Source organism: Erythrolamprus reginae, chromosome Z, assembly GCF_031021105.1.
Source record: "Erythrolamprus reginae isolate rEryReg1 chromosome Z, rEryReg1.hap1, whole genome shotgun sequence".
NCBI lineage: Eukaryota > Metazoa > Chordata > Lepidosauria > Squamata > Dipsadidae > Erythrolamprus > Erythrolamprus reginae.
This window is the reverse complement of record NC_091963.1, coordinates 139,214,017-139,229,599: the sequence shown is the minus strand read 5'-3', so window position 1 is coordinate 139,229,599 and position 15,583 is coordinate 139,214,017. Positions and strand designations below refer to the sequence as shown.

Below are 15,583 nucleotides of genomic sequence, written 5' to 3'. Positions count from 1 at the left end.
CATATGACCACCAGTCTATAATTATATTTTGGTTACATAGTTCTTCCCTACTTTTTGAGTTTTCTGGTTCCATCTAGAATATCTTTATACAGTGGTATGTCTACCTAAGAACGCCTCTACTTAAGAACTCTTTTAGATAAGAACTGGGTGTTCAAGATTTTTTTTGTCTCTTCTTAAGAACCATTTTCTACTTAAGAACTTGAGCCCAGAATTTTTTTCCAGGAAATTTGAGAGCAGCACGAAGGCCTGGCCAGTTTCCTGCCATTCCCCCTTTAATCCTGGCCACCTTGGGCTTTTCTGGGCTTTTCTGGGATGCCAGGGGAGCATCTTGGTGGCGCATAAGGAGGCTTTGGCAGTCCAGAGTGTACTTCTGCTTGCCCAAGAATAACCTCACAGCTTAGAGGGAACAGTGCTCAGCACTGGACCTGAGAGAACAGGCAGATGAGCTTGGCAATTGGTTTACATTTAAAAATGTTTCTCTTTTTATTAATATTGTATGCTTTGCTGTTTCTTGTTGTGAGCCGCCCAGAATATTCCAGGAGTTGGGCGGCATACATATTGAACTAATAAATAAATAAACATTTCCCAAGAATTCTTTCAGCCTCTCACCTTGGAATGTCCTTAACCTGTGGAAGTTCAGTTGATGGACTGGTGGACTCACATGGGTAACTCACATGAGCAAGTACCTGGCACAAGATCAAGAGGGACAATTTTCTTCAAGGATTTCCTGGTCCACCCTATTGTTTTTCCCATAACTGAAAGGAAAGGAAATAAAAATATAATTTCCTTAGGTAAAGAAAGGAGTTATCAAAATATATACCCATTGATTCTAGTGAGAAGCAAACACTATGGCCTATTAATCTTTCATTCATCACATTTACTTGTTTTCTTTTTTCTGTTGGTTTTAAGATTTGTTGTTTCTATCTTATGTTTAGGGTAACCCGCTCCCTTCTTAATCAGAGGGGAGTTGGGGAGCCCTTGCAGAGTAGTGCCGAGGATTTTAACACGTTTTTCGCTGATAAAATCGCCCGGATCCGAGCGGACCTCGACTCCAATTGTGAAACAGAGTCGACTGACAATGAGTCAGTCGAGGTGACTGGGGCTAAACGTCTTTGTCCATCTGTCTGGGAGGAGTTTGACTTGGTGACACCTGATGAAGTGGACAAGGCCATTGGAGCTGTGAGTTCCGCCACCTGTTTACTGGATCCGTGTCCCTCTTGGCTGGTTTCGGCCAGTCGAGGGGTGACACGGAGCTGAGTCCAGGAGATTGTCAACACGTCCTTGGGGAGGGGGTCCTTTCCGCCACTTTATAAGGAGGCGGTTGTGCGCCCCCTCCTCAAGAAGCCTTCCCTGGACCCAGCCGTGCTTAATAACTACCGTCCAGTCTCCAACCTTCCCTTCATGGGGAAGGTTGTCGAGAAGGTGGTGGCACTTCAACTCCAGCGGTCCTTGGATGAAGCCGATTATCTAGGTCCTCAGCAGTCTGGATTCAGGCCCGGCTACAGCACGGAAACTGCTTTGGTCGCGTTGATGGATGATCTCTGGAGGGCCCGGGACAGGGGTTTGTCCTCTGTCCTGGTGCTCCTTGACCTCTCAGCGGCTTTCAATACCATCGACCATGGTATCCTTCTGCGCCGGCTGGAGGGGTTGGGAGTGGGAGGCACTGTTCTTCAGTGGTTCTCCTCCTACCTCTCCGGTCAGTCGCAGTCGGTGTTAGAGGGGGGTCAGAGGTCGACCCCGAGGTTTCTCCCTTGTGGGGTGCCTCAGGGGTCGGTCCTCTCCCCCCTGCTATTTAATATCTACATGAAACCGCTGGGTGAGATCATCCAAGGGCATGGGGTGAGGTATCATCAATATGCCGATGATACCCAGTTGTACATCTCCACCCCATGTCCAGTCAACGAAGCAGTGGAAGTGATGTGCCGGTGCCTGGAGGCTGTTGGGGCCTGGATGGGTGTTAACAAACTCAAACTCAACCCAGACAAGATGGAGTGGCTGAGGGTTTTGCCTCCCAAGGACAATTCTATCTGTCCGTCCATTACCCTGGGGGGGGAATTATTGACCCCCTCAGAGAGGGTCCGCAACTTGGGCGTCCTCCTCGATCCACAGCTCACCTTAGAAAAACACCTTTCAGCTGTGGCGAGGGGGGCGTTTGCCCAGGTGCGCCAGTTGCGGCCCTATTTGGACCGGGAGTCATTGCTCACAGTCACTCATGCCCTCATCACCTCGAGGCTCGACTACTGTAACGCTCTCTACATGGGGCTACCTTTGATAAGTGTTCGGAAACTTCAGATCGTGCAGAATGCAGCTGCGAGAGCAATTATGGGCTTCTCCAAGTATGCCCATATCACTCCAACACTCCGCAGTCTGCATTGGCTGCCGATCAGTTTCCGGTCACAATTCAAAGTGTTGGTTATGACCTATAAAGCCCTTCATGGCACCGGACCAGAATATCTTCGGGACCGCCTCCTGCCGCACGAATTGGCCTTCTCCGGGTCCCGTCGACTAAACAATGTCGTCTGGCGGGACCCAGGGGAAGAGCCTTCTCTGTGGGGGCCCCGACCCTCTGGAACCAGCTCCCCCCTGAGATTAGGATTGCCCCCACCCTCCCTGCCTTTCGTAAACTCCTTAAGACCCACCTTTGCCGTCAGGCATGGGGGAACTAAAACACCTCCCCCTTGCCCATGTTGTTTTGTTGATTGATTGACTGTGTGCCTGTTTTTTATATATACTGTTTTTTATGAGATTATTAATTTAAATTGGAACTGGATGGGTGGGCATTGGATTTGGTATTGTGTACTGTACTGTTTTTTATTATTGTTGTGAGCCGCCCCGAGTTTGCGGAGAGGGGCGGCATATAAATCCAATAAACCTAAACCTAAACCTATGTTATGTCAGATATTAAACAGGAAGATGATATTCTTCCATCATGTTTGAAGAGGACTTTGACATCTAACAGGTTGTGGGCTGTATACAAAGTATCCTCAGGTGACTGGTAAGGCCTACACGGGCACAAAATGTTCTGCCACAAATTGGGCAGACATGTGTGGGCACCATTGTCACAGCATTTGCAGCTGTGGCTTTGAGGAGAGCTCGCTTCTCTTCTGCTATGGTTGTTGTTCTGTCCTAAGATATCTGGCGACCTCTGTGGATTAGCATGCGCCATGTTGATCAATCTTGTGCCAGGGTTTCCCAGGAGGTGGTGTTGATATTGAGGGACTTGAAGGAGGCTTTCAATGTGTTTGTATCACTTCCTTTGTCCCCTGTGTGATCACTTTCCTTTAGAAAGCTCACCATAGGGGAGTCGTTTAGGGATGCGATGGTCTGGCATCCTTGCATTATGGCCTGCCCAGTGTGTCTGGGCTTTCATCAGCAGGGTGTGAATTGATGGCAGGCCTGCTTTGGAGAGGACCTCGGTGTTAGGCACCTTATCCTGCCACCGGATCCTCAAAGTTCTATGGAGCAGATCATGTGGAAGTAGTTCAATTGTCTAGCATGTCTCCTGTATACAGTTAAAGACTCACTGGCATACATCAGGAAAATAATTTCTTGCAGAAACACCATTCCTTCCATGTGATTTCCCCTGAGATAAACACAGTAAGCTTCTATTTTTGTGTGTTTTTAAAATATTTTTATTATTTTTTTACAAGAATAAGGGTTCCTCCCCTTAAAGGACCAAATGATAAAGACTATAATGGTGAAACAGTTAAAGCAAACATCTTTAACACATTTTCCAGCTCAGTCTTTTTTAACAGTAATGGATCTTGTCCATCATTTCCTAGTCGCGCTCCATTCAACTTCAATGATCTAACACAAATTGATTTTACAGAAGAAAATGTTAAAAAGTCATTATGCAACTTAAAATGATCACTATCAATTGGACCCGATGGTCTATGTGCTTACTTCTTTAAAAAGCTCTCCTCTACCTTAGCTGAATCGCTAAGCATAATTTTTAATAAATCCTTCAGAACCAGCTCCTTACCCAAACTATGGTCACTAGCCCCAGTCATCCCTATCTTCAAAAAAGGAGAACCAAGTAATGTTGAAAATTACACACCAATTTCGTTGAGTTGTGTCACTTGCAAAGTTATGGAATCAGTCATAAACCAATCCATTACACTCCATCTTGAAACTAATAACCTATTTTCCAACAAACAATTGGACTTCAGGAAAAAAAACTATCCTGTAATCTACAACTCTTACACTACAAAAGCATATGGACTACTCAATTTGTCTTCTATTTTTCTCCTCTTCTTTTTTCCTTCTTTTATATTTGTTTGTTTTGCTCTTCATTAGCTTGTGCGAGTTTTTATATTCATGAAAACCTTTGAATAAAAATTAGAACAAAAAACCCAAAAACAAAAACACACACACACACAAAAAAAGGCAGCAAAGTGTGTTTTTCTCAGGGGAAATCTCAGGGAAGGATTAACGTTTCTGCAATTAGTAATCTTCCTCAATTGTGTTAACATTTAGTATAACATAAACTAGAAACCACAACATTTAAACCAATAATTAAAACAATTATATGTGATGAAGGATTAACAAGTCATAGTGTTTGCTTCCCACTGGAATCAGTGGGTATAATTTTGATAACTCCTTTCTTTACCTAAGGAAATACTAGCCAATTATATTTCAATCTTCCTTTCCTTTCAGTTATGGGAAAAAGAGGAGGGTATATTAGGAAATCCTTGAAGAAATTTATATATCTAGACACTATTTAATGATTGCTCAGAACCTGAAAGTCCACCAGTCAACTGTCCACCAACTCAACATCCCCAGTTGAACAACTTTGCAAAGTAGGAGGCTGAAGGCTTTCTTGGTAAGTATTGATTAGATATGTGTTGCAATATTTCAGGGGCTGCCACAAAGAAGGAGTCAAGCTATTCTCCAAAGCACCTGAGGGCAGGACAAGAAGTAAGGGATGGAAATTCATCAAGGAGAGAAGCAACCTAGAACTAAGCAGAAGTTTCTTAACAGTTAGAACAATTAATCAGTGGAACGAATTGCCCCCAGAAGTTGTGAATGCTCCAGCACTGGAAGAAGAAACTGACCATCCATGTGTCTGGAAAGGTATAAGGTTTCCTGCTTGAGCAGGGGTTCTACTAGAAGACTCCAAGGTCCTCGCCAACTCTGTTATTCTGTTCCATTAATGTCACTTAAGTTATGAATTTGCTCAGGGATTTATCTAAGCTGCAGAAAAACCTCCTTCTGTTTCAAATGCAACATTCTCTACTTTCTGTACAGTGATCTGTCATTGCTATAAGCAGATGATTTTTTTGAAGTAGCAATAATGTTTTCCATAGGTTGTATACTAGCCACTGCAACAGCAAAGTTTTCAGGTGGACTAGATTCAGAATTAAATGATGGAACTTCAAAATATGCTGGCTTTCTTTTTCTTTGTTAAACAATTTAATTTCATGAAAACTGTTAATTATAATAACAATACTTTGTTGATTAGTTGTGGGACCATATCACAGAAAATTGTCATTCACTCATTCATTCATTCATTCATTCATTTGTTTGTTTGTTTATTTATTTATTAGATTTGTATGCTGCCCTTCTCCGAAGACTTGGGGTGGCTAATAACAGAATACAGTATTTTATTCTTGACTCCTTCAATTTACTGTAGAAGCATTTATAACACACCTCAGATAATCAGCTATATAGAACTGAAATTCTGCTACAAGTTCTTTACTTCTTTTTAATTTAGTTCTCAAATTTAGTTAATGTCCAAATAGGAACTAACAATTAAAATATGCAGGGGTAAGCAAACTAGCCCTATTGAAAATCCTGATCAGACATGCGGAATATAAATATGCTTTCTTTCTCAGCAAGTTAATATCAATGCCACTCTATTAATTCTTCTATTGCAATAACTTCCCTTTTCTCCTAAAAGACAACCAGACGATGGGATTCTTCTTGTACGTTGGCCTCTGTTGTCTTGCAAGCTTGATCACCAATCCTTTTTTGGGAGGTGAGTGTACTAACCTGGTTCCTAAACATGACAAACCTTCTGTAGTTAAGTTAATAATTGCTTTATTAGGAGCACCAGCAGCAAAAAGTCTCTCTATCGCAGCAGGATAACAGGTCTGTCCAGCAGGGAGATGAATAGTTATCTGCCACACCTATTCATCTCTACCCCCTGCCTTTTATCCCAAGAGCTAGGATGGGGCTTCACTAGCTCTTCCTTCCTAAAGATCTGCCCATAGATTTCCACTACTCTCCTTTGCCTTCTGTACATCCATGCATCAGGCACTGGACCTAGCTGTTCCTCCACTTCTTCATCAGCCACATCCACACTTGGTAGCTGTTTATTCTCTATCTGATGGCTGATGGCTCTGGCTCTGCCTCTCTCTTTCTCTGCCACTCCATTCCCACTTTTTCCCCTTGGAGCTCTCAGGTTCCCTTGATGCTGGCTCTGAGGCCCCATGCTGCCTCCTGATCTGATTGCACTCCTGGAGAGGTCATCAGTTGACAGGGCACAATTATTATTATTATTATTATTATTATTATTATTATTATTATTATTATTATTATTAATTAGATTTGTATGGCACCCCTCTCCGAAGACTCGGGGCGGCTCACAACAATGGTAAAAAACAATATTATAATGGCACAAATCTAATATTAAAAGAAATAACTAAAACCCTATCATATTAAAACCAGACAACACATACATACAAAACATAAATTATAGGGAGCCTGGGGGAAAGGTGTCTCAACTCCCCCATGCCTGGCGGTATAGGTGGATCTTGAGTAGTTTACGGAAGACAAGGAGGGTGGGAACAGTTCTAATCTCCGGGGGGGAGTTGGTTCCAGAGGGCCGGGGCCGCCACAGAGAAGGCTCTTCCCCTGGGGCCTGCCAGACGACATTGTTTAGTCAACGGGACCTGGAGAAGGCCAACTCTGTGGGATTCGTGCGGTAGCAGGCAGTTCCGGAGGTACTCTGGTCCAATGCCATGTAGGGCTTTAAAGGTCATAACCAACACTTTGAATTGTGACCGGAAATTGATCGGCAGCCAATGCAGGCCGTGGAGTGTTGTAGATACGTAGGCAAATCTAGGAAGCCCCACGATGGCTCTCGCGACCCAAATTTATCATAATATGGGAAAAAGCAATTTTTTTTAAAAAAAATTAGATAAGCAAACTCTGTCTCCAGATGTTCTCATGTGTCCCATAACAGGTCAGCATTCTGAAACTGTATTGTTGAGATGCATAAATAAAATGAATGTATTTCTCCTTTTGTCACCTTGCAGCTAAGGCTGCAACATGTCCCAGGGATTGGTTGAAGAAACAAGGGAACTGCTATGGATATTTTGAGGAAAAACTAGATTGGGATGGTGCTGAGGTAAGAACCATTTCCCCCCTCCAGTTCCAGTGTGATGAAAAGTTTGTTGGGAAACTAAAATTGCACAAATTAAGATGTGGAATGTTTAAACTCTGAGACAACCTGACTCATGAGCATGGTGTGCCCTCTTCTTGTCCTCCCTCTATTTCTAGCTTGAGTGCCAGAGCTATGGCTCTGGATATCATCTTGCCTCTATCCTCAGCCCCCAAGAGGCTGCACTAGTGTCTGTATACATCAGAGACAAACAGGGGAGACCTAGTAATGTCTGGACAGGACTTTTTGATGCCTCTGGGGTGAGTCTGATATTTGTCATTTCTTTCTCCACTGCACACAGTTGCATTCTTTATGCAGTAATTTTACACACCTACTTCTGTTATTTTTTGATGGACTCGTTGCTATGGTTAATGTATTGTTAGGAACCTGAAGTTGTTTGTTGATGCGCATAAATGCAATCGATTGTGCCTGGATTTAGACACAAACTAAATCTAAAACTAAAACTAAAGAGATCTTGACTCTCTGTCAGAATAGCCAAACAAATGCTCTGTCCTACTAATTGACAAAAAGAATCAGAATACCAAATGCAAGCTGAATAAACAAGACCTTGCAGATGACCCTCACTCTCTCAAAGATCTTGGAATACTCATATAAAATGACCTAAGTGTCAAAGCCCACTGCAACAACATCGGCAAAAAGGCTTCAAGAGTTGTTAACCTAATCTTATGTAGCTTCTTCTTCGGTATTATCACACTACTAATCAGAACATACCAGGCCAGGCCAATGCTTGAATGCAGTTCATCTGTCTGGAACCATACCACACATCAGAAACATAGAAACATAGAAGTCTGACGGCAGAAAAAGACCCCAAGGTCCATCTAGTCTGCCCTTATACTATTTTCTGTATTTTATCTTAGGATGGATATATGTTTATCCCAGGCATGTTTAAATTCAGTTACTGTGGATTTATCTACCACGTCTGCTGGAAGTTTGTTCCAGACATAAATACATTAGAAAGTGTCCAGAGATATTTTACTAGAAGAGCCCTCCATTCATCTACTTGCAACAGAATACCTTATGCAACCAGACTTGAGATCCTGGGCTTAGAAAGCTTAGAACTATGTTGCCTGTGGCATGACTAAGTATAGCTCACAAAATTATCTGTTACAATATCCTACATGTCAAAGAATATGTCAGCTTCAACCCCAACAACAGATACAAACTCAAAGCGAACAGCCCCAAACCTGACTGTAGAAAATACACTTTAGCAACAGAGTGGTCAATGCCTGGAACTCACTCCCTGACTCTGTAGTTTTGTCACCAACCCTCCCCCCAAACACTTAGATTATCCACTGTTGACCTCACCCAATTCCTAAGAGGTCAGTAAGGGACGTGCATAAGCATACTGGTGTGCTTACTGTCCCTGTCCAATTGTTCCTCTTATCAGTAACCATCTTATGTATATAAACAGTTTTATCTATGTATATTACAAATGCGTACTTGACAAAAAATATAAATAAATAAATAAAATAAAATAAATAAGCTACAATTCAGGTCAGCGCCATCTGAATAACTTTTCAAATTTGTTCTTTTTGGCTTTTAGAAATTTAGGTGGCACTTTTCATGTACGGTAGGTATTAAATACTTGTGCAGTTTTTGTTTAAATAATAACTTTTGTTGATGTTTAAAATTAGAAGGAACCCCCCCCCCAACTCATTAATATTGGGTTGAAACAAAAAAGAGGGAGTCAAACTATTCTCAAAAACAATTGAAGGCAGGACAAGAAGCAATAGATAATAAAAATAATAATGATAATAATGATAATAATGATAATAATAATGATAATGATAATAATAATAATAATAATAACAACAACAACAACAACAACAACAACAACTTATTAGACTTGTATGCCACCCCTCTCGAAGACTCAGGACGGCTCACAACAGCAATAAAACAGTACAATACAAATCCAATAGTTAAAACAATGACTATAAACCCGCTATCTTAAAAAACAATCAATACTATACAATCACTACCACACATAACTCTTAATGGACAGAGAAGGGAATTCATTAATTGTCCCATGCCTGGTGACGTAGATAGGTCTTCAAGGTCTTGCAGAAGCCAAGGAGGGTGGAGCAGTTTGAATCTCAGGGGGAGTTGGTTCCAGAGGGTCGGGGCTGCCACAGAGAAGGCTCTTCCCCTAGGCCCTGCCAGACAACATTGTTTAGTCGATGGGACCCAGAGAAGGTTAACTCTGCGGGCACTGGGATTCATGCGGCAGAAGACGGTCCCGAAGGTATTCTGGTCCGATGCCATATAGGGCCTTATAGGTCATCACCAACACTTTGAATTGTGTCCAGAAATTAATCGGCAACCAGTGCAGGCTGCGGAGTGTTGACAAAACATGGGCATATCTGGGATGATCCATGCCTGCTCGCACAGCTGCATTCTGCACAATCTGAAGTTTCCGAACACTCTTCAGAGGTAGCCCCATGTAGAGAGTGTTGCAGTAGGCTCCCTGTTGAAATAGGGCTGCAACTGGTGCACCAGGCGAACATGAGCAAATGCCCTTAGATGGAAACTAAGCAAGGAGAAAAGCAACCTAGAAATAAGAAATTTCCTGATAGTTAGAAAAATTAATCAGTGGAACACCTTGCCTCCAGAAGTCGCGGGGGGGGGGGGGGGTCCAACACTAGACGTTTTTAAGAAGAGGTTATGCCTAAATAATGGATTGGAATAGAAGACCTCTAAGGTCCCTTTCCAATTCTATTCTGTTCTGTTCTGCTTTATTCTAATTATGAAGCTTTATCATTTCCTCATAGATATATGATGAGATATAGGATGAAGACATTTATTTATTTTCCCCTTTTCTCTTATTCATTTGTTTTTCTTATTTATATCTATTTGAAAGATATACTGTTATAATCTATGAGAGTGATCCAGCCAGTCAAATTAACAACACACACACACACACATTGGGGGGGGGGAGGGAGGGAGGGTGAGAGAGAGAGAGAGAGAGAGAGAGAGAGAGACAGAGAGAGACAGAGAGAGACAGAGACAGAGAGACAGAGACAGAGACAGAGACAGATATGTTTGTGTGTTTTATGTTGTTCCACAGTTCTGTTTAGCAGAGTCCCTTGGGAGTTGGGTGGCACATAAGTAATATTAATAAATAAATAAATAAATAAAGTAAACAAATAGCTACACTTTAGATTTTAGATGCATTTCTGATGCATATCTTTAAAAATTAACCCTCTGAGCTGTCTATAGCTTATGTCCTAATTGCAGTGATACTAAGAAATCTTCTAAATTATAACCAAATAGCTGTGCTAGGTATTTCACTCCCCCCACCTTTTTGAAGGAGGATCCACATTTCATCCTGAAAATATAATTGCAAAAGTTCATTGCAAGTGGCCTTCCATTTTTACTTTTATTGTAAATATGAATGATGGGAAAAGAATGGGTAGCCCCAAATATTTTTTTTTAAATTCAGCTATGTAGTCCAAAATTACATAGAACTGAATGTCAGATGCAACATATATAATTTTCCACCACATTCACTGTCATGAATTGTTCATGATATGGTGCCTTATTATTATTTTTATTTTAATGGATGTGCGCTACAAATTTGTCAGTTTGCTCCCTGGGAAGATTGCTTGAACTTGTTCATAATAGCCATAATCTAAGAACTGCCCACCACTCAGCACTTTTGACTAATCTGTGTAGTTTATAATCCCAGGTGGTTAATTACCTTCTTAACATGTGATCCTGGTCTGTCTTTCCTCAACAGAAAGGGCGATGGAGATGGGCTGATGAATCCACCTACAATCACAAAGCCTGGCTGGTAAACCAGCCAGACAACTCTAATGGGAATGAAAAGTGTGCAGAGCTGACAATAGACTCAGGTAAGCTCTTCCTTTTTAACCTTTGTAATATAATAAAAACTTTTTAAAAAAAGACTCAGGTAAGCCAACACTTCTTACCTCTGTGTCCTTGATGAACTAATTTTTCAAGTCAGAGGCAATCAGAAATATTAGAGTGTATTTTTTTAAACTTGGACTCATCCCATAAATCAGAGGAAGGGAACGCCATCACTCTACTAAACAAATAATTTCCTCAACACTGTCAGACTTTCTACTAAATCTGCACTTCTATTCTACCTTTTTTTCCTCATCATTCCTATCACCCATTTCCTCCCATGTTGCCTGTATGACTGTAACTTGTTCCTTATATCCTAAGATTTTTATTAATATTGCTTCTTCATTGCTTATTTGACCCCTATGACAATCATTAAGTGTTGTACCACATGATTCTTGACAAATGTATATTTTATTTTATGTACGCTGAGAGCATATGCACCAAGACAAATTCCTTGTGTGTCCAATCACACTTGGCCAATAAAAATCTATCTATCTATCTATCTATCTATCTATCTATCTATCTATCTATCTATCTATCTATCTATCTATCTATCAATCAAATGTTTCATGGAGATTTTCATAATTCAAAACTGAAGATGTCCCTTCTCTCTCAACCTCTCTCTCCTTTTTAGAATAGCCTTTAAGAGTAATGGTTAGCTCTTCGTGAGGAAAAAGCTGAATAACTGTTCTCCAGCTATAATTTAGTCTGTTTTTTCTTCTAATAGCCTTTAGGAGAAACGGTTAGCATTCCATGAGGGCAAAGCTGGATAACTCTCCTTCAGATATAATTCTGTCTTTACAAAATTGGTACTCACCAGCATGGGTAGGTTCCAGCTTGGTTTGCTGTCGGTCCAATCAGGGATATGCTTCATGTGTGCTGCAAGCATTTCATACATGCGTGTGCATGTGCAGTACTTAAAAAAACCTTCTGCCTGTTCTGTCTGGGTGCCCCCAGACTTCAGCACCAACTGAAAAAAGCAGCCAGACACGCTGGTAAAACGCAAAGTCACTTTATATTTTTGAACACAAACACAGGGAAAAACTGTTCTTACACACTGGGATGCTATGAGGCTTCACAGAAGAGTCACGACGGCCAGACAATACAACAGGCTTCTTGCTGGCACACCCACCACTGTAGAGAATAAGACCCACGCCTCCCCCAGGGTTTCAGCCTTCAAGGCCACAAGCCAGAATCAGAGACGCCAAGGATTGCAGCAAGGTCACAGGACTCCCAAATGATAATTCTCCACAATACAGGAAGGGCGGGCCTGCCTTTTCAGCCTTTCTGGGGAGAACCACACCCAAACCCAGCTGTTGCCTATTAGGGATGGTAATACCTGGCTAATTGTCCCCTTCGTTGTGCTGCTCTTCTCTGCCTGAGATCGATGATGGCTTGTGTGTTCTCATCTAAGGACTCCAGGCTACTCGCTGGGGAGAGCTCCACCCCGGGGGTCTCAGGCTGTTCTGCCTCTTCCTCGGCCTGCAATTCCTCTTCCCCGTCTGCCTGGTCCTCCTCCTCCTGTTCCTCGTCCTCCCCCTCTGAGCATGGAGCCGGCAGAATGCCAGCCATTCCCTGAGGAGCCTCAGACTGAATCACAACACTGCCCATGTGCAGAAGTGAAAAACAAAATGGCAGTGCCATAGGTACTGCTGCAAGAACCTGTTTGGGGGTGTGGCAGGCTGGGTCGCTGACAGTTCTAGTGACCCAGGCCGCCAAGTTACTACCAGTTCTATAGAACCAGTCTGAACTGGTAGGAACCCAACTCTGCCCACAAGGTACACCAGAGTAAACATTCTACCACCAATGGTGGTTCAACAGATCTGGAAAGCAGTGAGATGGAGAAAACTTGCCTAAATCTTTTCAAATAACATGATACGACCCATTGATTGGTCAAAACTGGCCCTCTTGTTGGGGTGAGTATGACAGGCACTCTTCGGAGCAGGTCTGAAGTATAATGAAAGAGCAGGACAATTATTAGTTAAATGACTTTTTTTATTTGTAATTTTTACATGTAAGATCTTACTGGGAACTTTTCCGCCTTTGCGTAAATATTTTGGTACAGGTCAGCTCCTTACTTACTTTCATTTGTTTATGCACTCATTTGTGTATATGTAGTTAATGTATTCCATATTCCATTTTTACCTCAGGAAATTTTTTCATATAATTTAATAATCAGGGGCAATTAAGGTTAGAGACTACATCTCTCACTTCTAAATAAACAAAGTGATTTTAGAATTGTGAGATCAGGAAACAAAGATTCATATGGATTCCTTCCCTTCCCTTTCCTTTCATTCCCTCCCCCTCCCCTCCCCTCCCCCTCCCCTCCCCCTCCCCCTCCCCTCCCCTCCCCCTTCCTTTCTCTTCCTCACAAGAACAGTTTTTTCCCCAAACTCTACTAAACAAATAAGTCCCTCAACACTGTCAGACTTTTTACTAAATCTGCACTTCTATTTCTACTATTTTTTCTCATCATTCCTATCATCCTTTCCCTCCCACTTAGGACTGTATGACTGTAACTTGTTGCTTGTATCCTAAGATTTTTATTAATATTGATTGTTTCTTCATTGCTTATTTGACCCCTATGACAATCATTAAGTGTTGGACCTCATGATTCTTGACAATTGTATCTTTTTCTTTTTTGTACGCTGAGATCATTTGCACCAAAGACAAATTCCTTGTGTGTCCAATCACATTTGGCCAATAAAATTCTATTCTATTCTATTCTATTCTATTCTATTCTATTCTATTCTTTTCCTTTTCCTTTTCCTTTTTCCTTTCCTTCCTCTCCTCCCATTCCCTTTATCCTGATTCCTGTATCTGTTTCTGCCCTAAGGAGGGGTACTTTTACTTTTACTATGACAATTGATTTCTTTTAGGAGGAATATCAATCATTGCCTCCATTTCTCCATTTATTCTCTGGAAGTCAATGTTGTTTTTGCTTTTTCTGGGAAATTCCCTTGGAGTCAATGGAGATTTTCATGAAATTTAAAGAATGACAATATTTTCTAGGTCACTGTTGAAGGAATTAAGAACCAACTTCTGTCCTATCTTTTGCATTTTAGGTTTTAAAGGATGGAATGATAGGTCATGTAGCAGTCCTAACTCTTACATCTGTAAGTACCAGTTGTAGAGCCCTGGGGACGAAGGCAGCTGCGATGCAACCAGTACCAACTATGAAATACTTGCAAATTTGATCAACATCCTGTTGATTTTACTACCTCTGAATAATCAAGAATGACAAACCAGATCTTTACCTTTCCTATGCACATTTCCTGTTAGAATAGACAACTTTACCATTACCCTGTTCTTCTGATTTTTCCCAATGGCAATACAATATGAAATAAACTCTCTATAGAACATTTATGCAACATTTCTGAGTATATTTCTGTCATTCAGGGACATGGGATGGCAACATTTGATGGGATGCGTGGGTTGGAAGCTGTTGGTTTGGCTGTTTCAAATCCCAGTATTTCAGGAGGAAGGTATAAAAGATTGAATGAAAGAGAGAGCAGAAAACACATATTGACGCCCAAGAGGAGCCAATAGTAGCAATGTCCCAAAGATGCTTTATCAAAGAGGCAACTGGACTTTCTGGTTTTTCTTTAAAGACATTTTGCTTCTCATCCAAGAAGCTGGGGAATTGAAGGATCCTTGCAGACAGCTGGTCATTTGCATTTTTTGGTGGGCAGTTAAGGTTGAGTCACCTGAGTATTGCAAATGGATAAGGACTCTTCTTAGAACTGCTGAAAGGACTCTGTTGTAGACTGGAGATAAAGGATGTTGTATTCCCCCTCTCCTTCACTGAGAGACAGCTGTTCAATTTTGACATATTTATTTATTTATTTTGTCAAGTACACATTTGATAATATACATAAATATAACATTATTTGAATACATAAGATGAGTACAAATACAAGGGAATATTTGGACAGGGATTGTAGGCCCACTGGTGCTCTTATACACATCTCTTACTGACCCCTTAGGACAATAAGACAGTCTAAGGGTAAAGGTTTGGGAATTTGGGGAGGAAGCCACAGAATCAGGTAGCGAGTTCAAGGTATTAACCACTCTGTTGCTGAAATCATATTTTCTGCAATCAAGTTTGGAGTGGGTCATTTTTTTTTGCAAATTTTTTCTTCCTCCACCATTTTTATTTTTATATCAACACATATACCTTACAATGTCTATAACATACATATTTATACATTTTTGTTCAATCAATCAAGAATTTATCAAAAAATTGATAAATGTTTGGTGGCGTTAGATTAAATTTTTGATTTAATATAATTAAATATTTATACTGACATAGAA

The 15,583-nt window shown here is 41.2% G+C and overlaps 1 protein-coding gene across 2 annotated transcripts; it reads left to right on the top strand.

The window, feature by feature from the left end:
- The first annotated feature begins 4,645 nt into the window (after window positions 1–4,645).
- Window positions 4,646–14,635, top strand: LOC139154914 (C-type lectin lectoxin-Thr1-like). Of its 2 annotated transcripts, XM_070730016.1 has the most exons (7): window positions 4,731–4,822; window positions 5,900–5,977; window positions 7,260–7,351; window positions 7,504–7,644; window positions 8,949–8,975; window positions 11,142–11,256; window positions 14,335–14,635. In XM_070730016.1, the coding sequence occupies exons 2-7, from the start codon at window positions 5,911–5,913 to the stop codon at window positions 14,400–14,402; spliced, it is 510 nt and encodes a 169-aa protein (XP_070586117.1). In that variant the 5' UTR covers window positions 4,731–4,822; window positions 5,900–5,910; the 3' UTR covers window positions 14,403–14,635. The 2 variants fall into 2 exon arrangements, with proteins under 2 accessions (XP_070586118.1, XP_070586117.1); XM_070730017.1 differs by lacking the exon at window positions 8,949–8,975 and having other exon boundaries at window positions 4,646–4,822.
- The last annotated feature ends 948 nt before the right edge of the window (window positions 14,636–15,583 follow it).

Coding starts and splice junctions, on each gene's coding strand:
- LOC139154914 (XM_070730016.1), top strand. CDS start 5,911: ATGGGATTCTTCTTGTACGTTGGCCTCTGTTGTCTTGCAAGCTTGATC. Junction 7,352..7,503: donor TAGATTGGGATGGTGCTGAG/GTAAGAACCATT, acceptor CTCTATTTCTAG/CTTGAGTGCCAGAGCTATGG. Junction 11,257..14,334: donor AGAGCTGACAATAGACTCAG/GTAAGCTCTTCC, acceptor TTTGCATTTTAG/GTTTTAAAGGATGGAATGAT.